Below are 24,209 nucleotides of genomic sequence, written 5' to 3'. Positions count from 1 at the left end.
ACTGTAATCACAGTTGAGACTTTGGGAATAGTCAGTGCATGAACAAAGTAATAAGATCTTTGCTGCCTCACGAGGATCCAGCCACTTCAAACTCTTGAAGCCGTTTCAAAAGTACGTTGTGTGTTATTTTGGTGACTGGCATGGTTTTGCTTATGTATAAAAATCAGAAAAAGTGGCTTATCTGCTTAACAGTTTCCAAGTTTGTTGCATCTAAGGTGGATGGGTTTGTCCAAGAACGCGGTGGGGAGGAAGCACTGTGGATATAGGTTTCTTCAGAGCTGCAGCATTCTCAGATTACTGCAAGTTCACTTCATAAAATACTGCAATTTACTTTCTTTTTTTGATAAATCTGTATTTTTATGTATATGGAGTCAGGTTTGTGGATATAACCTAGCTAAACCCCAGACAAAATCAACAGTGACAAATAATTACCAATGTTAAATGTTGGAAGCATGATAGAGACCCCACTGAAGGCTGAATGAAGGCTTGAACTTGGGACTCAGATCTATTCCTTAATAATTATGTCACACCGGGCAAATCACTAAACCAGTGAGCACAGTTTTTCAGTACCGCAAGGATAAATTGAGAACCGCAAAGCATTATTCTGACCTTTCTTACCCTGGCGGACTGTGTAGAAAACAAAATTGATGAAATGTTTGCAAAGAAATTCAAGTGGCTGAGATATATACAGAGCTGCACAAGTTTGAGAGGCTAATAACTGCTTTCATAAAATATACAGCTTTTGACTTGACACTTTGACCTGTGTGTGATCATCACGGTAACGTGACTTTTAGTTTTCAGTATTTCAGTCCCTTCTGTGGGATACAAGGTCTACCCCCTGGCTCAACAGGGACTAGCACTGCGTGCTGTTACAATGAAAGCTACAAGGAGGTGCTTCTTTATTGCTTAATTATTCCCCCCAAAGGCAATTACTTCTATCTTGGAAAAAGCAGGACTCTGTAGTGAAGACATGCAGACCTGAAAGCAGTGCATTAATTATTTTATTAATTTCATCTTTTTACATTATGGGAAACATTCATCTATTTACAATTTTTTTTGTTCACACACAATCTAAGTAGATAAGCCTATGAAATTCCAATTCATAAATCCATAAAAATGTTCCCCATCCCTCCATCAGAAGGCTTTCAAATGAATCTTTTTTTTTTTCCAAACCAAAATAATTTTTAAAAATTACATTTGGGAATTCAGATATGCTAGTGATTTACATTCCAGTTATTTAAAATATGCATCTAGACATGTTTTAAAAAAGAAATGGTAAATTCACAAGGATAAGGCTTAAATTAAAGTGGTAACGCACAGTAAAACATTAAGGAAACATCTATAAATAACAGAAATATATTACAAATAAATTAGTTCTATTTACCATTTCAAATATTAAAAATCTTTAATCCATTTCTTCATCTCTCTTTACAAAAAGGTTATGTGAATTGTATGGAAACAACTGCAAAAAATATAATAAATACTTAATTTCTTTGAACTTTTTTTGATGCGGGAGACAAACTTCTTTTTTAATGCCCCCCTCCCCAAGAAAATGCCCAAACATCTTTGTACCAAAGTTAAACAAAATAAGTAATTTTTCAGGGTACATACATTTTCCATTATGAACTAAGAAACATTTCTACAAATACATCAAAAAGAACAATGTAACAAAGGTTATGCTCATGGATGTCAATTAAAGGGGGCAAGTGGTTAACAAGCCGCTTGATGTGGGGTCACGTTTTAACATCAATAATTAGCTCTTTATAAAGTGTTTGTACAATTTGTGATTAGAAGGAAGGCAAAGGTCATGATGCCTGTAGGCATTTAGCTAAAAGATTTAAAATTCTTACCAAAAATAGCTTATGAATATACAAATACCGCTCACACGGACAAGATAAATAGGACTTCTCTTGTCTCTCTTTAAAATATCCTGGGCTAAACCAGTTTCCAAAGAAAATATTGTAGGATGATCTGGAATCGTATTAGAAATCTATTTCTTACTCCAAATCGTATCTCTACCTCAGGGCACAGAGCTGTTGAGAACATGGGTTTTCCAATGGATACCACTTCCTTCACGTTAATCTGCGAGTTCCACGTCATTTGCAGGACTGAATGTGACCATAGGCTACCCAAGGTGGCAGTTGGCCTTACTTGATGCAAATTTTGTGTGACCTTCCACTGCTGCTAGAAAGTAAATAAAAGATGTATTCTTTTTAGAACCAGCAACACCTGAAGCTCAAAATCTCTGTATGCTCCAATTTTACAAAGCACTCAAGGTGCTTTGTTCACCCTAGTTAAAAGTTTGTTTTGAGATAAGTTAGTAGCCCTTGTAAACCACAGCAGTAAACATTTGTGCCCTGTTTATAAAGATAGCTCAAAGCATCGATGGCTCTGAGAGGTAGCGAATTCCCTAGTGGTTTTTGAATATGTCCATGAAAATAGTTGTTGCCAGAACCCATCACCTCTCTTAATTTCAGAAATAAAATTAAATTAGCACCTGGCGATGCGAGTGTGTTTTTTGAAAAAGCTTCTCTGGTGCAAGCGTATTTGATGTATGTTTTTAGAAGTCTTTCATTTTTCAATGGTAATTTCTAATACTTTAGGGTGGGAGCTGGACGTAAAACGCCAGTGATACTTTAAGATCCCCATATTCTAAATGTATTGACTGCTATGAATAAGGGCATTTACGGAGAACTTCAGCAAAGTGCAGACTGCCCATCCAGCATGACTAAAAATGTCAATCAACATTCTCTGCCAAAAGCCTGGGCATCTTTCAGTGTTTGTGCGTCGTGACTGTTCCCTCTCCTTGTGGTTGCTGAACCTTGCAAGTCAAATTTTTCTCACTACCTGGGACTTCAAGAGGAGTGGCAGCTCTTTGGAATGAGGCATGTCTATTGGGGTAGAAAATTTATTTTGTTGGGTTGACGTGGGACACAATCCTTATGCTAGGGGTTGATCGGACTCTATGGAATAGTAGTTAGAGAAGACTAAAGGAAGAGATATGTCAGCAATATGAACTAACAGGTTAAAAGAGATGGCCGTATAGCATTCAAGGGGATGATGGGAAAATCCAAAAGCTTCTCCGAAAACCACCTGGCTGCCATGTAGAGCGCTTCAGAAGCAGATGTGTACGTATACAGGTGTGTTAGGTAGGCTCCCCAGAATGGACACTAACAAATTAATAGAACCAACACTTTCCCCATTTAAGACCCTACTGCACAACAATATAATATACATAACACAATAAAGGTTGATGAAACATTTCAGGTCTAATTGTTTTTTAAACAATAGAACAAAAAAAAAATCCCTATGTATATCTTAAACTCTCAGTGCTTCCTTTGCCTTGCCTTTCTTCATTTTATTGCCTTTCAGAATAGATTAATTTCCCTGAAAGAGCGAATTTACAATCTTCTGCTGATTGAAACATTTGAAGCAGTGATTGATGAAGCATCAGTGAGGCAGTTTGTGCAGCTGTGAGTGGTGCCGGTACTCCCAGCGCCCGCAGATTTTGCTTCTCCCTTCCCCACTACACATCCAGGTCCCCCACCCCCAGCCCAACTCGGTCCCCTCTTGGTTTGTCACTCATGGATTCCGGTGAGATGGCGTGATTTCTGAGGCTGGAAATAAAGTGCTCCATCTGCTTTGCAAAATAATAACCATTGGGGAAATAAAGGGGGTCGGAGCCCTAGTTTCTTTCACGTGGAAGACGGTTAAGTCCCAAAGGATCCCCCTGTGTTACTGGATTTCTGAAATACCCTACGGTTTTATATTGCTGAGCTCTAGGGACACACTAGCTTGAGAGAACTGAGGATGGCGGGTGGCTTAAAGGGGCTATCTCTACACAGGTGGGCTTGGTTTTGCCAAGAAAAGAAAGGGCTGCCTATCCGGATGAGGCAGGTGACGCATCAGTACAGGTGGCGAAGCTCAGTGAATAACATAGGCCAACTGGTCCGGGCAGAGGGGTGCCTGGGGGGCGGCTCCTGCAAGATGGACAACGACACCGCGACAGTGGGAGTCCCTGGGCTCAGAGACAGACGGGCTCGGAGGCGGAGGGGGCCGGGGGAGGAGGCGGGCGGGCGGGTCGGCGGGTCCTGGGGTGCCGCCGCGGGGGCGCGCCCGGGCGCCTCAGAGCCGGGTCTGCGCCTCGGGGATGTAGATCTCGATGCTCTCGGCGCTCTCGGTGGCCGAGTTCTGGCGGACGGACGCGGCGCGCCTGGCGGCCATCAGGCGCTTGCGGGCCTCCTGGCGCTGCGAGCTCTCCAGCGAGCGCTCCCGGATCAGCGGCGCGGGGCCCTTCGCCGGCTTCTTTGGCACTGGAGGAGGGGCCCTTCTCTCCTGATCAAAGCAGAAGGTTCAGGACATTACACAGCTTCTCAGGACAAGCGTGGGGGAAACTGGGATAGGTCAGTAGTTAGAACACACTTTTTTTTTTTTTAAACCTAGGGGTGGTTAGTTCTGATCTGCACACTGCATATAACTTTTTCTTCATTTTTCTGGTTTGGGTATTCAAAAGATGCAGGGGGAAAAAATATACCGGTAAGCTTAAGGCCAAGGGTGAGGCTGGACTGCAGAACTAGGTCTCTCCAAAGAAAGGCTGCGGGTACTTAAAGGCCCCCTGCTGAAAGGCTGCGCGCCCAGCACGTTTAGTGGTTCTCTCTGGAGGTTCCAGACTCCTCCGGCGGCCAGAGATGGGCAAGGGTTGCAGCGGCAGCAGCAACAGCAGCAGCTTAGAATTCTGCACCCCCTCTAAGGAGGCGAGGCAGCTGCTGTGAGCTGGGTTCAGAGTTTAAAAGCATCACCGCCCTCTCCCCAGACCCACCCAAACCTAAATAGCCAAATGAGGAGGAAGAGACGATAAGACTGTGTTCCTTTAGCTTTGTAGATGCCTCAGTGAGTTACGCCCGTTTGCACACCACACACAAACACACAGCAATATACATTCCAGGGTCACCCTGGAGGGAAGACATGGGTAATTCCTACACTCTCAGCTCCAAAACGGCTCTCAAACATCCTGCTGGGATGGCACTCCGGGGCCCAGAGAGCTATTCCAATCATAGGGACAGACACTGTGAGAACTTAACACGGGATTGAAAGAGTTCACTTGCCTTAGCAACAGCAACTATAAAACAGGTATTTTTAAATGCCATTGCAAAGACAAAAGCCACTCATGACTTCAGTAGAAAAAAAAAAATGCCAGTGGGAAAGAAGGAAATCTAGACCAGAAAGGATTCTTATGAAAAGGATGATAAACTGAGGCTGCGAAATGGTCCATGTGAATGTTTTCATTTTAAATAAAATACCCTCGGTCCTCATAAATAAATGTGAAGTGTGTCATAAATGTGAAAAGTATCTTAAAGTGTAGAGTCTATGATTCTCCAAAGCGCATTCCTTGTGCCTTAACACTCATGCTGGTCACAGAGGTCCCTCCTTGCTGGCATGGGTGGAGCCTAGTTAAACTTATCACCGTGGAGTGGGGCCCGCAGGCAGTGTAAGGGAGTCTGGGTGGCCCAGAGGACAGAAAAGGAAGCACAGAACGCAAACAGTATTCTGCCAACTCTGATTGTGCTCATTCATTTTTTCCCCCTAAAGTGCACGGGATGATGAAAAGCTCTGATCATGGACAAAGTGTGTAAGGATTTAGAAATCAAGTTAACTAATGATTTACTGTGCGAATGTCAATAGTTACCTATATCATTTCTTAGCATCACTCAGTTTGGACATTTAAAAATCTTCATTGTTGAGCAACTTCGTGTATATTTTTAAAAGTATGAATACTGATCATTTTCAGTCATATTTCCCTATTGTGTACGTTATATATTTTAACAATACAAGTGGGAAATTAGATGGATGTGTGTGTACATCTGTAGTGGTTTTTTAAAAAAATAAGACCAATTCAAAAGCTTATCTAGCTGACAATTTTAAACACAGATTTAAAAAAACAAGCTGGATTAAGTGCACATGTTTGGCTTCCCAAGTGAGAGGCCACATATACACCAATGGTACTTTGATGCTTAACACTAAACCCTCAGGTTGACGGGTGACAGAGTTGGAAATTAGGGATAGGATGATAGTGTTGCTTTCCTGTCCCCTGGGACTGGATTTCTCCTGGGAGCCCACTGACCCTAAGAATCCTGATACTATGGGCAGCAACAGAATGGACTGGATTGCCATGCGCTCTGATAGGTGAGGAGATCTGAAAAGGTCAGGGCCACCAGTGCTTCAGGGGAATAACCGTGAGTCATTTTTGTAGTTGAATCTCTTGGAACTATTTGACCTCAGGCCAGAGGAAAGCAAAACATTACAAAAGTGGTGCATGACAGCCCAGCCTAGGGAGGACATTGTATACCTGTGTGAGCCTGGTGGAACCACCATAGTCCAATGTGCAAATTGTAATTTATTAATTAAAGTAAAAAATTTGAGTCTTTATTTCTAAACGGCTGCATGAGGAACCCAGTGAGCAATATTCCCCAAGGCAAATAAACCAAAAGTAAACTCTTTTATAAAGGAAAAAGTCCAACATTTTTGATTACTGTGAAACTCGATGGTGTGTATATTTTTAGACTTGAACAACAGTGGTTTCTTTATTCCTATATTTATGAAAGGATTATCAAAGTCAGTTAGCTTTCAGGGCTTATTTTCCTCAGAAACACATCCTAGGGCTGTAAGGAAGTTGAACTCTTGCTCTATGTAATCATGCACTGAATATGTCATTTATTTTAGTTTAAAAAGCAAAATGGAGGCAGTTCCTTCCAGTGACTAAAATGGTTTAACTTAAAGTTTAATTAACAAAAAAAAAGCCACATTCCCAATTTTCCAATTCACAAAGACAGGTTTTTCTTTAAAAATATGCCTGAAACATATTACAGATAATATCCCAAATGATTACTATGTAAACATTGTCATTACAATGAAATTAGTATGATGTCAGCTCCATTTCACATTGTAAACAGCAAGACTGAATGCAGAAGCCTATTTAGACTGTCCAATGTTTGTGCAGGTTTTTAAATGAACCATACAAAATCTACATTGTTCTACCTTCTTGTCAAGAGGATCCATCTGTTTCCAATTATTGGCCTTTAACTGATGGAGTTCATCAAATTTCATACTAATATTTTCTATGGACAACTGCAGCATGTCCCAGAACCCCGCCAAATCCTGGGAGGTGGGCCTTGGATGAGCATTAGGGTTCTGTACAGAGAAAGAAGAATATTCATGCTTTAGAGGCGATCCATGAAAACAAGCACAGGGCCAAAGTAACATTTTCAAATACTTCAAACAACAGAAGGAGAGTGAGTTCCTTTTGGTTTTCAGATAAAAGTGGTAATTATATAGTAATTTATAAATGGTTATTTAAAAAATTATACTTTCAGCTCTACTGAGGTATAATTGACAAATAATAATGACATTTAAAATGTACAATACGATAATTTGATATACATTGTGAAAGAATTCCCTCCATCAAGTTAAGTAACACATCCACTACCTCACATATTTACCTTTTAAAAAAATGTTTGGTGAGAACATTAAGTTCTACTCTCTCAGTGAATTTCAGTTATACAGTACAGTGCTACCAACTATAATCAACATGTTATACATTAGATCCTCAGACATATTTATCTCCTAACTGAAAGTTTATACCCTTTTACCAGCTTCTCCCTATTTTTTCCACCCCTCAGCCCTCAGCAACCACTTTTCTATTCTGTTTCTATGAGCTTGACTTTTTTGTTTTAGAGGCAACTACAAATGGTCATTTTATATACACATCCGTTTGACTTTCAAATGCCGAGGTTGTAAAACTCTTCTTTTGTAATGCAACATCAATCAGTACAGTGTATGGGGAGAGTAATCATTTGAAAATCCAGAATGTATGATCTACAATAAGATGCATATAAAATACCATATTTAAATGAAAATACCATCTTTGAAAAAAGTACAGTATATTAGAGTTGATATTTGACTACCTGCTACCTAACTTATTCAGAGAACAGATACATAATCTAAAATATGATTTGTTTTAATACTAATGTTGAGTGAAATACTAGGGAAGACAGATGAGGAGTAATAAAACATATGTTTAACAATTAAGATGCTATTAATATAAGAAGTCATTTATCATATAAATACTTTGGCAAAATCATTTGGAAATGAATTTGTTTCAAACCAGTGGTTCTCAACCTGTGGGTCGCGACCCCTTTGGCGGTCGAACGACCCTTTCACAGGGGTCGCCTAAGACCATCCTGCATATCAGATATTTACATCACGATTCATAACAGTAGCAACATTACAGTTATGAAGTGGCAATGGAAATAATTTTATGGTTGGGTCACAACATGAGGAACTGTATTTAAAGGGCCAGAAGGTTGAGAACCACTGTTAAACTGACCGTAACATAATATAGCAAATGTGAGAACACATATCTACACATACACAAAGAGTCCATAGTGATCCATTTGCTAGATAATATTGAACAATCTTTGGTATTTAAGGGTTGGCTTTCTTTGCCTCCATCCACATCTCCCTCCAAGTACTAGAAAGTATGAACCACAAATTATTATGATCTAAGACAGAAAAAACATAACTAAGAGAATGAAGGTGCCATGCTCATTGTTAATCACTACCTGCAGTAGTGGCTAAAGCATTAGATTGGTGGGAGCTGCCGTATGTCAGATGTTTATAGCTGGGGTCAGTTTTGGTTACCTCTAAGTATTCAGGCAACTAAGACTGTGAGACCTTATGCTGTATAATAACTTGAGGCCAGTTTCTTCTTTTAAAACCAACCCTCATAAGAAATGATATCAGAATTTCAGAATGTGTAAGGTCAGTGACCATCAAAATTAATGGGTTGGAAAGAACTTTTTAGCCCTTTGAATGAACTAGCATTATTTGTCTAGACTCAAAATAAATACAAGTAAAGATGTTTTTATAAACTTATAGTTCTAAAACTACCCATAGTTCTGAAATTCATTGGAAGAAGTAAATGCTAAAGTTTGTAAGCATTTGGTTCAGTATTAAATCTGTGCTAATGACACCTGAATTAATGAGTTTCTCTATAACATTTTGATTTAGTGAACTAAAAAAAAATGTTTCTAAATATCTAGGTTCAGAAAGACAGATAATAGTTTGGACAAAGTACCTCTCAAATGGAGTTTATGGTCTCACAATATATTTCCTTATCTTATTGATGATCAAAAACTAAGTTGCTCATATTCTGGAGTTCACTAAAGTCTTTTAGGTCATAAGCTCCATTGGCTAAATTGTTTCAGTGCACCAGTGCATGACATGATAGTTCAATAGGCAGAGTTATTTTTGACTCTGTATATTGGGCAACTTGTTCCCTCCTCACCAGGAACCTCTTTGCCCCCATATCATGAAAGAGATAGAAGAGGAAGCAGTGAGAAAGAGTTCAGGCACCCAGCCAGTCTCTGAATCAGTGGGTCATGTGACATCTCATGCACAAGAAGAAGTTGTAGTACTAGCCTTAGTCTGAACCAGGCCACTTAGGGTTCAGAGATGGTAAAGAGTGTAAAAAGATGAGGGGAGGTTGGGTTCCTTGGTTTAGTTTTACTGGGGAAAAAGTAACTCTCATCCATTCATTCTATGCCTGAGAGTCTAGATAATGTGTGGGTGTTCAAGTGTTCCCTTTGTCAGAGTAAGAACTCAAGACAGGAGAACTGGGTCTGGATGTGACTAATCTTAATGTCATTCTTATGCAGCTTTGTAGACCTAAATAATGCCACTACCAGGTCACCATGCTTCCTGCTGCAGAGGAGGGAGAGCTGACTGGTCAGCCTCAGGTCCCTCCACCAGGGTAAGAATGCAGCTCAAATTCTAGGGGATAAGTAGGGTGGTGGGTGGATTTAAAGGGATTGAGGTCAAAGAGACTGAGATTTGAATCTTAGTGCAGCCTCTTACCATGTGGCCCTGGTCAAGTTACGTAGCCTTTCCATGCCCATTTTTCTCAACCGTAAAACCATCATAGAAATAATGGCACAAGCTGCTCCATAAGATCTGACACAGTGGGCTCTTGACCTTCCCTCCTGGGACATGGTTTGACCGGCCATCAATGGCCCTTGGCCCACAGTGTGGTTCCGCTTCCATCTACCTTTAACATGCTTCTCACATTTTGCCACCTAAGTTCCTCTAGTGGCCAAGGAATGTGAGCCCATTAGGAGCTAGGAAACATCAAAAGATGGCTTTAACAAGGTTAACCTTTCCTGGACATCTGCAAAATTTTCGAAACGTTTTGTCTGCAATTTGATCTTCAAAATCTGCATAATATTAGTATTCTACTACATAATATACTTGCCCGTAGTATAATTCTTTAAAAAGGCATGCTCTGTGCCCTGCACTGTGTACACATTGGGCTCCAGGTATCTAGCAATCATTTTGAGAAGTATAGCTTTATGCGTGCTTTCTTACATTTAAAGAACAAAGAATCATGTTAATTAAGATGTGTGACACATTACCAAGTTCACGAATTAGCGGGAATTCTGTACCTGGCATGAAGTGAAGCTCAATAAAGTATTTTTGGTAGTCACTTATCAATACATTTACTAATACATATTATCTATAATCCAGAATAGAATTTCTGGGAAGGTGAAAGAAGGATCAGCTAATTTTTGCTGAGGGAAGGGAAGACAAATTATAGATGGGAGGATGGTGAGTAGGAGGGAAGAGATAGCTCCAAAGGAAGATCTCAAAAAGAAAGGCCTGGTGCAGAGAGATGGAGAGTACTAAGGTTTGCATGCTTCCTGTTTTTTCTTGGCCGAGTCCTGTCTAGATAAATCCTTTTCATTCTTTATTTGTCCTTGTTAACAAGAAGATGTGGTTAAAACTCTGAAATCATAGTTTGGGTCAATTAGATTGCATATAAGAATGTTTTTGCTTTCAACAAGATAAACAAGTTGCTTTTCATTATCTTTGTTTTAGACCCAGCCTGACCAACAATTGGCCAATAAAAGCTATTCTGTGGAATGACTGTAGAGCTGGTAGTAGTTTTTAAAAAGGGCATATGTGAGTGAGGAAGCGCTTGCCCCTGTATTAAAATGTTGCTGGCAGTGGTGCTTTTGTGCCTGTTTTGCTTTATTTTGTTCTGGTATGTCTAAGAAGGATCCATGTGTCTCAGGGAGATCAAATCTACACTTTGTGATGCCCTTCACCTCTGGCCCTTGAATTAAAACAGAGAACTCTGATAAGGATATACGAACTGATGGCTATTTCAGAAAGAAACTCATTATCCAAAATGGTTTTCTGTAATATTATTTTTGAAATACCAGGTGGTCCCTATTTTGGTAAGAATAATGAAATCAGAGATGCCATGTGAAAGCCAGGAGAATGGGGATTTTTCAGTTACCATAGAGCAGGAGATGGAATTTTAAATTAGTTGGGTTTTTTCTTCTACGATTTTTTAAGCATGAAAGTATTTTTAATTTTAAGAGCAGATAATAAGATTCATCAGAAAACTCTTGATTCCAAGAGAGTCCAATGGGCCTTGACTTGGTTCAAAATCAGGCCAATCTTGATAACACACTCTTCTCATGGTACTAGCAGGAAAGGGGAGTGATGGGGAATGTTACCTACCAGGTTTTCTTCACACAGTTCTCTGAACTGGTAGAATTTCTGGGCCATGAGAAGTTGGGCACTGCCAACTGCCGTTCGGATTTTCCCTAGAACTGAAAAGAGCAAACATACAAGGAGTTTACACATTATGTCTCATTGTTGAGATTTAGTCTGGTAAAGCAAAGAGGAAGTTATGCTGCAATAATTGGGGAAAACAGCACACACACAGTGCTCACACACACGTGCACACAGCCCAATCGTGGTCGTTACTCTGCTGGTCTATGTAACAGAGGCTCCTAGGTTAAAGCATAAAATCAACTGAGGGAAAAACACGTGCTCATCATGCATATTTCTCAGGGATCACAGCGTTTTCCACCACAGCACTGGACGCTACCAAGAGGAGAGGCAAACGGTTTTGTTTTGCTTTTTCCTTTTACTGCAAGGATGAATTGCAAGTGTTTGCCCGTATAGTTATGGATTTACTTGTGTCAGCAATCCGGGTCTGCCAGTTTGTTTGTTTTTTTAACCCAAATCCAAACACAAGAAAAGCCATCCTGTCTCGGAGGGGGACCCCTTGGCACTCACCATGTTCCAGCCATAGTTTCATTATTTTTCCGGAGCTCTGCCTCTGGTACTGTCAGGAAAGAGCCACTGGCCAGTGGAAAGACTTTCTAAGGAGTGAACATTTTCAGACTGTTGCCTGGGGAACGCCAGCCCCGTCCCAGCTTTTCCACTCCACAGCCCAATGTTATTGTTAACGTGGGTTTAATTCCCTCTGCACGGTGCTGAAACTCTGCCCCTTTGCAAGTCACTTCTTGCCTTCTGTGCAGTCTAAGGCGAGAACCTTTCAACCGACGGGCGTGCTGAGACGGGGCGGGGCGCTGCACTGAGCGGTCCTCAGGTCTGCATTGTCCCAAGGCTCTCCCTCCAGCCGGTGGGGACCAGGGCACAGCTGCACTGCTGGAGCCCTGCCACCAGGCAGCTCTCAACATGCCCTCCCTGCCGGGAAGGAAGGGGAGAAGGCACCCTGCTTGCTCATAGGAAACCAGAGGGGGCACTTCTCAAAGTGCACTTGGCCTGCTCAGAAATCCTCCCGGGGAGGCACAGTATAGGACTGAAGCAATGGTTTTGCTGTGGTTTTGTTATGGGTGTACAGAACCTGAGACTCAGAGTGGAATCAGGTCTCCCTTCCTTGACCTCATTCCTCACAAAGTCTGAGGAGAAGGAAACAGAAGAAAAAGAAACTTCATTTTGGCCCTGGGTTTTCTAGAAGTCTGCTTCTGTTTAAAACTGCCAGGCTAGCCAATGGTTTGTAATGCACATTAGTCATGGGCACTCCTCTAATAGTTCAGCATTCCCACACACATAACTCAGGGCGATGACGAACTCTCCAATATGTCACCAGGCACGCCAAACAGCTGAAGTGCAGGAATTCGCCTACTCAGTGATAGCGAGGGGCCGCCCTGGACAGCCGACTGGCAGCTATTGCTCAGGGCGAAGTTTTTACTTCTTTCCAATTTGCTTACACTCTTTTGAGATGGCTAGTCCATTCCTCTCTAACGGATCGATCGGTTGTTGGAGGCCTCCTCTCCCTTTCTCAACACTCCAAAAGCAGAGGGACAGCATATGCAGACACAGGGCACCACAGCAGTTAAGAATTCAGGCCCTGAGTAGGCCAAGGGTTCTGGCTCCAACAATGAGAGCAGCCGCGTCCTGGACAGTCACTTAATCTGTTTTCTCACGTGTAAAATGGAGCAATGGGTACCTATTTGTAGGGTTGTTGTTAAAGTTAAAAGTGGTACTGTATGCGAACTGTTTAGGTCAGTGTCTGACCTATAGCAAGCACTCAATAAATGCATATTATCACCTAGGGCCAGGACATTGCACTTCCTCTAACTGTGAGCCCCACACAGAGTAGAGGAAACAAACCAAAGCCTGGATGATCCCTGGCTGCCTGGGATGGGTGTGTGCGTTGATGACCTGTCCTAGAGCTGAGACAGGTCTGAGAAGGCACTTCCTAAGTGAACACGTGGCTTTAGGCCAACTCCGAGGTTCCTGAATTATCTTGCTGAAGGGGAGGATTCTGACACCAGCAATTTTCAGAATGAATCATGGGAGATTAGATCTAATACCTAAGTCTCCAATGGGCTGCCTGGGATCGCTTAGCTCCAGGCAACTGGCATAGAAACTCAAACAATTCTGATGTTCCTCAAACTTTGCACTAAGATTCTCACTTACAGCCGAATACCTGCGCTATGTAATAGACTACCATAAGAGTAGCTAAGACAGTGATTCTCCAATGAGGAGAAAGAAGTGCTCCAAACAGTCATCCAGGCAACACCCAACCGCGGTGGGTAGGACTAACTCGGATTTCTTCTCAAGGAAAACAAGGGACATCTTTCTTCATTCAGTATGGTTTGGCCAGAACCCTAGATTTGGAGCAAAAATACCTGGGGTGGAGTGTGGTCCTTCTGTTTCCCAGGTTTTTGCCATCATGTTCCTTGAGTGGAAATGTCTTACTGGCTCCAGGATTATTCGCATTTCCTGGGTCCAAGTGATGGTCTTTTCTGGGCCCAGGGTAGGGAGATGACGATTTGGGTCAGGGGGGAAATATGAACCGGGAGGGTGTGGGACAAGCAGATGATAGCTCACACTTCTCTGACCTCCATGCTTTTTTTTTCTTTTTCTTTTTTTAATATATTTTATTTTTTACAGAGAGGAAGGGAGAGGGATAGAGAGTTAGAAACATCGATGAGAGAGAAACATCGATCAGCTGCCTCCTGCACACCCCCTACTGGGGATGTGCCCGCAACCAAGGTACATGCCCTTGACGGGAATCGAACCTGGGACCCTTCAGTCCGCAGGCCGACGCTCTATCCACTGAGCCAAACCAGGTAGGGCGCATTCTTTCTTTTTCAGAGAATTAAAAATTCATTTTAATTTTTAGGGAAGAAGCTCTAATGAAGTTTGTTCCGTTTTGTTTGTCCACTAGACACAAACTTGGTGTGATAACTCTTTTCTCCTGGAAGTAAATTTCATATTTGTTACATATGCCTTAAGGAAGTACAAAACTAATAAACAGCATGTGGTAAATATCAGTGGAAATAAACACTAGGGAAAATAAAGCTGAATGCTGGTAAAGAAATGAGATAAAGAAGAGCCATCATAATGTTATTTAGAAACTACTCTAAAACATTCCATACCATCCTTCAGCAGAGTGCAAAGAAAAGACTTTGATCGGGGATTCTAAGAAAAGAAGTATAAGGGAGCAACAGTAACTAAGCTGTGGGCTTTCCCCATGCATATAAAACAGCCCACCCTGGTATTAGAAAGTTCTGGAAGAGGCCTAGAGATAGTGCATCTTTCCAGGGTTTGCCTTGCATCTCACTATTTTACTGTAGCATGGCAGCAGTTAACTTCGTAGGGTTGGCCTGGCCCTCAAGGACATGGCCAAGAAAGCCAGAGGAGCCTAAAAGTGTGGGGTCTATGCAAAAGCGGTTGGGCAAGGCCAACCTTCAAATTATGTTTTCATGGAGCAGGACAGTCGTTGTGGGTTCTGGGAATTCAATCATTCATTCATTCAGCAACTATTTATTAAGGGCACTGTACGATGTGCCAGGCACTGTACTGGAGGGTAGGATAAGGTGATAAGAAAAAGCCCTGCCCTCATGGATTACATTCTGGTGAGGGATAGTGGGAGAGACTGTGAAACAGAAAAACAAGATTTAAAGGCTTGGGATTTGCTAGACGGCTTGGAATGATCAGATGGTGCTGAGTGTGACTGAGCACTTCAAAGGGCAGTGAGTCCCTTAAACGGTGGCTAGAAAACATTCCGTCTTCTTGGCCTCTCTTAGGAAACGGAGAACAAACAAACAAACAGCAAACAAAAACCGCGGTTTGAGATGGTATCAGTTGCAATATGAAAATGGACTCTGGACTAAACAGCATGTTGTATAATTTTATTTATTGATTTTTTTGAGTTGATTGATTTGAAAGAGAGAGAGGAAGAGAGATTTGTTGTTCCACTTATTTATGCATTCATTGATTCATGTATGTGCCCTGATCGGGGTTCAAACCTGCAACCTTTGGCATATTTGAACGATGCTCTAACCAACTGAGCCACCCAGCCAAGGCAACAGCTTGTTTTAGTAGTCATCATCTGAAAATGCCACTGTTTTTTATTTGGAAAAAAATTAAAATACATGAAAGTAGAAAGGGCAAAATAGCAAACATCTATGTATATGTTCTTCCCTAAAGAAATAATTTTTAAAAATGCACTTCTTAATTTGTGTTTCTTTTCTTCTCTCTCTCTCTCTCTGCAATGAAATAAAGCCTACAGATAAAGTATATGCCACTTCTGTCCCGTTAGCCTCCCTTCCAGAAGAAACCACTGGACTAGACGAACAGTCCAGCCTATCCCTGAGTTTATGAAGGTTTTCCCCCTGGTCCTAGGAAGGTGACAGCTAAGGGCCCTTGGAGTGTAAACGAGAGAGCGATAGTCAGGGGCAATTCCACTGGCACAGTTGAGACCCCACAGCTTAAGGCAGCAGACTGTCTGAAGTCAGATGGGAGGTTTCCAGCCTGTGCTGCGCCAGGGGGAAGATGTGCTGCTGGGGTTCCATTTAGTTGGTTTCCTTCACACTCTGGTCCATACAGTCTTTCCAGATTGCTTACCCCGTATGTAGTTGACAATTTTTACCTCCCATCTCCCTTAAGGCACATTCCAGAATAATGATCTTTGCTGCATACCCAAGCATGACATTCAATCATGAGTTATACTATCTATTTGTGTAATAGTTCATCATGTAACACGCCTTGCCTTGCTGTGTCACTCTTTTTATATCGGTAAGTCTGCTTCTCCCCAGGGGTTTTATTAGTGCCTGCCAGTGCATTTTTAGATCCCTTTCTCCCTTTCCTTTCCTCCCAGCTCCTTGGTTAGTCCAGCCCTCAATGGAAGTACAGGACAACAGCCATAAACACTGTTGAACTAAATTCCTTCTATTTAAAAAGTGGGCCCTAACCGGTTTGGTTCAGTGGATAGAGCGTCGGCTTGTGGACTCAAGGGTCCCAGGTTCGATTCCGGTCAAGGCAATGTACCGTGGTTGAGGGCACATCCCCAGTGGGGAGTGTGCAGGAGGCAGCTGATCGGTGTTTCTCTCTCAACGATGTTTCTAACTCTCTATCCCTCTCCCTTTCTCTCTGTAAAAAAATCAATAAAATATATTTTTTAAAAAGTGGGTACCTTTTTATTAACTCTCCCATTTATAATGCTAGAAACCTCTCAGCCCACAACAGATGGCTATGAGGGATCATAATAGAGAGGATAGGCCCAGGTTAATTCATATAAAGCCAGGAAGAGTCTTTGGATGGCCATCACTGTTTGTTCCAGCAAAATTCTATTTATCTTATTACCTTGTATTTCAAAGCATTTTCACACGCACAACTAATTTGATCCTCCTAGGACCCGGTGAGGCAGGGCAGATATAATTTCATTTGGAAAATTTGGGCCCAAACGAAGACATGCCTTCCCCGGGTCCCCACAGTTCTGGATCCCTGTCTTCTCACTTCTGGTCCAGTTGTGTTCCTTTCTCTCAACACTTATTGAAAACTAGGCCTGAAACTCCTAAAGTGAAGCTATTTGATGGTGATTTCTTTCATTTATCAACACTTTCTAGGTGGTACACGTGGATAGAAGGGCAATGGCTATGACAAGTCAAGGGGTGGGGGTGGGGGGAATTTGAAGAAGTTCAGCAGCCCAAGCCCGATGGGAGAGCAAAGCACATCTCCACTAAGTCATTGTCACACAAAGGAATTTCAGCTGTGAAAACAAGGGAGGAACCAGGGAGGATCACTTGAAAGGGATGGTGGTGTAAGGTTCAAATTTTGGTGTTTCTTTTAAAGAATATACATGTAATGAGAAGCAGAGAAAGACTATTTTGGGTGTGGGGGTCTTTTGTGAGAACTATGATTTTAAATCTCTTGGCTACATTCAGTTAAAACCCCAGATATTTAAAAGATGTTATACCTACCCCCCCACCAACATCCCAGTGTGACTTTTTTTGGTTGGGGGACAAGAAGGGGGTATAAAAAGCACAGGGGTAAAGGTAATGAACAGTTTCTTTTAACCCACAAGTGAATCCATGACAAAGCTGCACAGAGTTTAGTGTGCTGTGGTAGCAGAGTGAAAAAAAGGACTGTTTCTTTTGGGGAAATGCCTGACATTTTGCTGAGTCAAAATCAGTATTTCAAATCCTTAGGCATAATTAATATATGCATTCTTTTTTTTTAATATTTTATTGATTTTTTACAGAGAGGAAGGGAGAGAGATAGAGAGTTAGAAACATCGATGAGAGAGAAACATCGATCAGCTGCCTCCTGCACATCTCCTACTGGGGATATGCCCGCAACCCAGGTACATGCCCTTGACCGGAATCGAACCTGGGACCTTTCAGTCCGCAGGCCGACGCTCTATCCACTGGCCAAACCGGTTTCGGCAATATATGCATTCTTTAAAAAAAAAAAAAAAAAAAAAAAATATATATATATATATATATATATATATATAACTTATTTATTTTTAGAGAGAGAGGAAGGGAGAGAGGGAGAGGGAGAAACATCAGTGTGAGAGAGACGCATCAGTTGCCTCCCACACATGCCCCCACCAGGGCCAGGGGTGGAACCTGCAACCCAGGTACATGCCCTTGACCCAGAATTGAACCCATGACCCTTTGGAGCTCAGGCTAACACTCTAACCACTGAGCATGCTGGCCAGGGCAGAGGTTTGCTTTCATTAAGGGAGCTGGAGTGGCCTCTTATCTCATAATTTTAATGCTTGAGACTGTTCCACCGTTCCCTATCATCCACGGGATAAGCAGAAACTCCCTTTAATGGCTTGCAGACAAGGCCCAGCTGCCCAGCCTGACCTCTGCCCACTCTCTCGGTGCTTTGGGCCCCCAGGTCCCCAAATCCAAAGTTGCCTCTCTCCTAAGTGTCTTTGCTCAGGCTGTACACTAAACTGGGGATGCCTCCTGCCTTGGTGCCTACCCACCCTTCCCCTCCCCTGTCGCTCAGGTGTACCTCCTGCAGAAAGCCCTATCTCCTTTCACCACCCCCTCCCCCCCGCAATGCTCCTCGAATTCCCATGGACATCTCTGTCTTTTTCCTTCCCACGTGCTTCCCAGCATCATCTATTTATAGGTCATACTTTCTAACCAAAGGAGACCAGCCCTTCAATGGCATAGACTGTGCCCACAAAACATGTTTCAAAATTAACTGACTCATCTACAAACTTTATGTTAACCAGAAAAATACATTAACTGCAACATTCCAGGCCTTGACTATTCTGATTCTTTAAGGTTTTAGCAGGTCTAAAGTTATAGTCTTGATGAATTGATTAGTAATACAGTCTTGGCTGGACTATTCTTCCTCTCTGGTTTCTCTTATACTGTTTGTGCTGACTTAGGCTGGACGAGCCAAGCCATTTTTGAATAAGTTGGATATAATTGTGTGTGAATTAAACCTTTTTATCCTCAGGTTTTGAGTTCTTTGTACTCCCCTGGCTTTTCTCTCTCTCTCAATGTTGTAAACGTTATGGGTAAAGGAGGAAAAAGGAATTTTTAAAAAGTGGGTCAACCCACTTATTTTAAAGTCCCGTGGATTCGTCCGACTGAATCTGTTGACTGCATGTGGGGATTATCCATGTGGAGTCATTCTTATTTACGAGTGTGACCTTGTGGGACAGAATTTCTCCAACCAGCTGCTTCTCAACAGTCCTGACCCAGAGCTGCTGTGGGAAACAGGTCTCCACAGAAAACGTGGATGTTTCCTTCCTGGCTGACAGGGGCTGCTCTGCATTTAACCAAAGTGCTTTCCTTTTATTTATTTATTTTGTAGCTGAAACTTGATGGCTAATGAACAAAGAGGGAGATTCACAAGTAGAAATTTTCCCATAGATGAAAACCAGGGCTTCCACAGAGGTAAAACATGGTGGTGGTGGTGGTTGGCGGCAGGGGGACGGGGGGGAGGGTGCTGTTTTGTTTGTAAAGAGCAAGTTTTCAAGAACTCAGCTAATTTTACTTTTTTCTCCCCAGTCCCTACTCCAGGAGTCTTACTCATGAAAGGTGGTTACGCTCCAACCCCTATTTCAATTTACATCAGCATGGAAAAAGTAGTAACATCATACGCATCACATAGTTAACTACAAGCTTTGAACCTTTGAAAGCTGGAGGAAATGAAGTTAGTTAGCATTTCCTTTGGTAACAGAGAAGAAAAGAACGCAATGCTGTGTTTGAAGTCCATTGTAATTATATTCCACAGAAACAGTTATTGGTAGAGATCTTGCTCCATGAGCCAGCCCCTCTCTCTGTCCTCTCCGCCTCGCTGCCGCTGCCGTGCAGGAAGGAGGGCACTCATTCCTGTCTGGAATGATGGGCACAGCGCTGGCCTAGGGAGCAGGAGAGCTGGTCCGGGCCTGGTTCTGCCTTCAGCTTGCCATGACTTCACCTCGTCATGCCTCAGCGCTCCCCTCAGCCTGGAGACCACCCCCAGGGAAACACACCCACAGAAGCATGCTCTGTAATGTCCTCTTTGTGCCCAGGGCAATGCAAAGCAAAATGAACTGAGCATTCTACATTCTAGAAAGTGAAACATAAGTCACATTACACACTGTTTCCTTCTTATTACTTTCACTTCCTCCTCAGTCACTAATTTCAGGTTGGCCAGACCTTGAAAAAAAAAATTATAGTGTTTGTGTGTGTGTGTGTGTGTGTGTGTGTGTGTGTGTGTGGTGGGGGAGGAAGGGGAGGGACCTTTTGAAGGCTACTCCAAAAGTAAGATGAGACTAAAACAGAAAGTAGCTAGGATGCACCACCCACCTCTGCCGGCTTAGAAATACACAAGGGCCTGAGGCAGATGAGTTGCAGAAACCATGAGGGCTGCTCTGCCTGCCACCCACTGTTTCACAGGCTGCAGGGCCATGCCACAGGCGACACCGAGCAGAGCGAGCCTGGCGATGGCACCGATAGACGGTCACAATGATGACTGTGCACAGCTTCCGTAACTCAACCTGAAACCGGGCAAACCCCATTTCAGGTTTCATTACCAATCCCACACTGGCTGCCAAGGCTCACAAGCCTTCTGGGGGACTCGGGGCCAAGTTTCACTAACTTGGATGCTATTACCAGGCAAAATTAAAGTGGAATTAATCTGCCTCCTGCACATGCTCTAGGTTTATCAGTTCGTTTCAGATAGAGCCTGAAAATTCCCCATATAAGCCGTCCACAGTTCAGGAGGCAAAGATAGATTTCCAAGTACAATCAGCCAGTATTCCATGCGAGGGCCACTGAAACCCGAGCCTATGTTTTTCACCCGCAGTGGTAGACAGCATTCCTAGTTAGAAGCATTCAGTTCCATCTGGCCGTTTCTTTCCCGGTCAGATAAGACCAGACGTATCTATGGAACATACAAGCCACTGTCAAATAGCACTGAGCCATCTCCCCCAGACAGCTGTTTCTCACAAGGGCTTCATTGTCTGAGAAAAGCTTGTATCATTTTACGTCAAGTGCTGCAGGGACAAGCATTCTGTCAGCTGCCACAGTTCGGAGGAAAACACTCCCTGCAGATTCTCAGTATTTTGTTATTGAGCCAAAAACCCACTATCGACTCTTAGGGATGAGGGTTTAAACAAGAACGAAAGTCCTTGCTCTGCTTTTATTTTATCAGGAAAAAGAATAGCTCCACACACCTGGAGAATTTAGAGTTATACTTTTCAAAAGCTAGCTGGCGGTTACTGGGCGACTGCACGTGCTTGCTTCCCTCTGCCCTGCATGGCACACGGTTACCCAGCCTCAGGTAACCCGGCAGAGTGTTTCCAGCCCGGAGGGAGCGCCCAAAACAAAAGCCCTAGGAGGCAGCTGTCAGAGGGAGGATAATGGCATCATAAAATAATTGATAATTGGATAATTATCTAAAATTGGATGGCTCCTTTCTTTGATTGCAACCACTCAAGCCCAAAACTGTACTTGGAATTCCCATTGAGCAAAGAGGTTTTATTCCTAACTCATCCTCCCCTCCTTCTATTCTGCCACAGACATACAATGCAGTTGGCTCTTAAACAACGTACAGATTAGGGGCACCAACTCCCCGTAGTTGAAAATCAGCATGTAACTTTTTTTTTTTTAGAAAGAGTATGTGACATTATTTGGTCATTTTACTTTATTTATTGTTAAATATATTTTTATTGATTTCAGAGAGGAAGGGGGAGGGAGAGAGAGATAGAAACATCAATGATGAGAGAGAATCACTGATTGGCTGCCTCCTGCACGCCCCACACTGGGGATGGAGCCTACAACCAGGGCATGTGCCCTTGACAGGAATCGAACCTGGGACCCTTCAGCCCGTAGGCTGATGCTCTATCCACTGAGCCAAACTGGCCAGGCAGCATATAACTTTTGATTCCCCCAAAACTTTAGTTGTCCCTTGGTATCTGTGGGCCATTGGTGCCAGGACCTCAGCACCAAAATCCATGGACGCTCAAGTCCCCTAATATAAAATGGCCTAGACTAGATCAATGCACACAGTCATATCCACAGACTGTAAGGCACAGGCTGAAAACAGTACAGGTATTTATTGGGGAAAAAATCCTCCCACTGGCCGGTGGGACTCGGTTGAGCATTGTCTCATGCACCAAAAGGATGCCGGTTCAGTTTGCTGCCGGGGCACATGCCTGGGTATCGGGTTCGGTCCCCTGTCAGGGTGCATGCTGATTGATGTTTCTCACCGCCCCCGCTCTTCCTTTCTCTCTAAAATCAATAAAAACATATTTTTTTTTTAAAGAAAAAAATCCTCATATAAGCGGACCCACACAGTTCAAAGCTGTGTTGTTCAAGGGTCAATTGTATTTTTAATTCAGGAAGACATTTTAAAAAATACCTTACATTCTCATAAGCATAATGAGTAACTATGAACAGGATGATAGCATACTTATTCTACCTACCTTTGGCTGTTGCGAACATTTAAAAAGATATATTTTTATTGATTTCAGAGAGGAAAGAAGAGGGAGAGAGAGATAGAAACGCCAATGATGAGAGAGAATCATTGACTGGCTGCCTCCTGCACGCTCCACACTGGGAATGGAGCCGCAACCCAGGCATATGCCCTTGACCAGAATTGAACCCGGGATCCTTTAGTCCACAAGCTGATGCTCTATCCACTGAGCCAAACTGGCTAGGCTACTTTTAAAGAAGGCTATTTTTAAAGAAGGGTTTTTTTTTTTTTATTGTGATAAAATATACATAAGATCTACCATTTTAACAATTTTTTAAGTGTACAATTCAGAGAAACATTAAGTACATTCATCAAACATTGTAAAAGATTATAAAATTGGGATAATGATGGTGTCCCACAAAATAAATAAGCAAATACAGTATGGTAGACTCTTCCTTTCTCTCCCTGTCCTTCTTATTTTCCATGAAGATTTTGAAGACTAGCTCTCATGGGAGGGACTTGTGAAGGAGCCACCTTCTCATGTACCCTGGAGAGAGCCCCTTCTTGTATAGGACCCAAAGGACATAAACGGCGGCTTGACCAAGAGGTAGATACAGCTGTGGTTGACCCATGTACCCAAGCTATTTTTCTGCTGTACACAGATTATTTTTTTAAGCTGGTTACTTAGAAATTGGCTATGCCTGTCAAACGGGATTGACCCCTCTTCTTTCCCACTCCTTTTAAAAAAAAAAAGTTAAATTAGAGAATTAGTAAAACAAAGGCCCTGTACAACTCCAGGCCCAGTTATCAGAACAGAATTGTGGTTGCCAAGACACCAGGAAGAGATATGTAGAGAGAGCTTTAGAGGACGGCACCCAGCAACAAAGTATTATTATCTTGTCAACTGTTATTCATGTTGTATCTGTTCCATCAGACACTTCTGTGTTCTGTGACCTTGGACAAGACACTGCCAGAGAGCTGTTTTGAGGGCAAATGAAACAACACCTGTCAAAGTCTCCAGCCCTCTGCCGGGGTATTGTAAGGACAAGACGAATAGTCTTTCGTGTGCTTATATTCTCCCTTCTCACGGTGGAGGTTTGCTTGGGCTTTCTGGTCATGTCCTTCCTTGGATCTGCCTCACTTAAAATTGTCATCTCCCTAACCAATGGACACAGACAACAGGGGGGTGAGGGCATGAGTGGGGAGGATGGAGGGTCATGTGGGGATAAGGATACATATGTAATAACTTAATCAATTAAGAAATTAAAAAAAAATTTGTCATCTCTGACCTGAGCATATGAGTTTACCTCCACACTATTTAGAAAGCGGGAATGCTAGTAAATAGGAGCTCCTGTTTTGTACCCCCAGAGCACAAAAGAAAGAAAAGCCTTCAAATGCTGGCAGAACAGAATCGCGTCCCAAGAGCTGGAAGGGACACACAGGGCTCATCTAGACCATCCAGCCGACCAACACAACAGTCCAATCTCCCATTTCTGTGGTAAATGCCTCTCTCTCTGCCAAATCCTTACTCTGGTGAGAAGGGCTCATCACCGCACAAGGTTACACCCCTTTCCATCTCTTGACAAAAATAACTGCTAGTTACGCACTATTTTTTTTTAGCTACGTAGGAAGAAATGTTTTGTTAGATAAAATACTTTTGTAAAACA

At 42.6% G+C, this 24,209-nt stretch overlaps 1 protein-coding gene across 8 annotated transcripts in view; it reads right to left on the bottom strand.

Moving 5' to 3' along the window:
* Positions 1-4,058: 4,058 nt before the first annotated feature.
* Positions 4,059-24,209, bottom strand: part of DLGAP1 (DLG associated protein 1) — a 617,521-nt gene continuing 597,370 nt past the window's right edge. For all 8 annotated transcript variants that reach the window (XM_036322630.1, XM_036322632.1, XM_036322631.1 and 5 more), the window contains 3 exons: positions 11,581-11,672; positions 7,036-7,188; positions 4,059-4,335 (listed from right to left, as the gene is read on the bottom strand). In XM_036322630.1, coding sequence (XP_036178523.1) covers positions 4,126-4,335; positions 7,036-7,188; positions 11,581-11,672 — 455 coding nt within the window. In that variant the 3' untranslated portion in view covers positions 4,059-4,125. The remainder of the gene's footprint in view (positions 4,336-7,035; positions 7,189-11,580; positions 11,673-24,209) is intronic.

Source organism: Myotis myotis, unplaced genomic scaffold (genome assembly GCF_014108235.1).
Source record: "Myotis myotis isolate mMyoMyo1 unplaced genomic scaffold, mMyoMyo1.p scaffold_m19_p_9, whole genome shotgun sequence".
Taxonomy (NCBI): domain Eukaryota; kingdom Metazoa; phylum Chordata; class Mammalia; order Chiroptera; family Vespertilionidae; genus Myotis; species Myotis myotis.
Note: the sequence above shows the minus strand (reverse complement) of the source record. Positions and strands in the feature narration are given on the sequence as shown.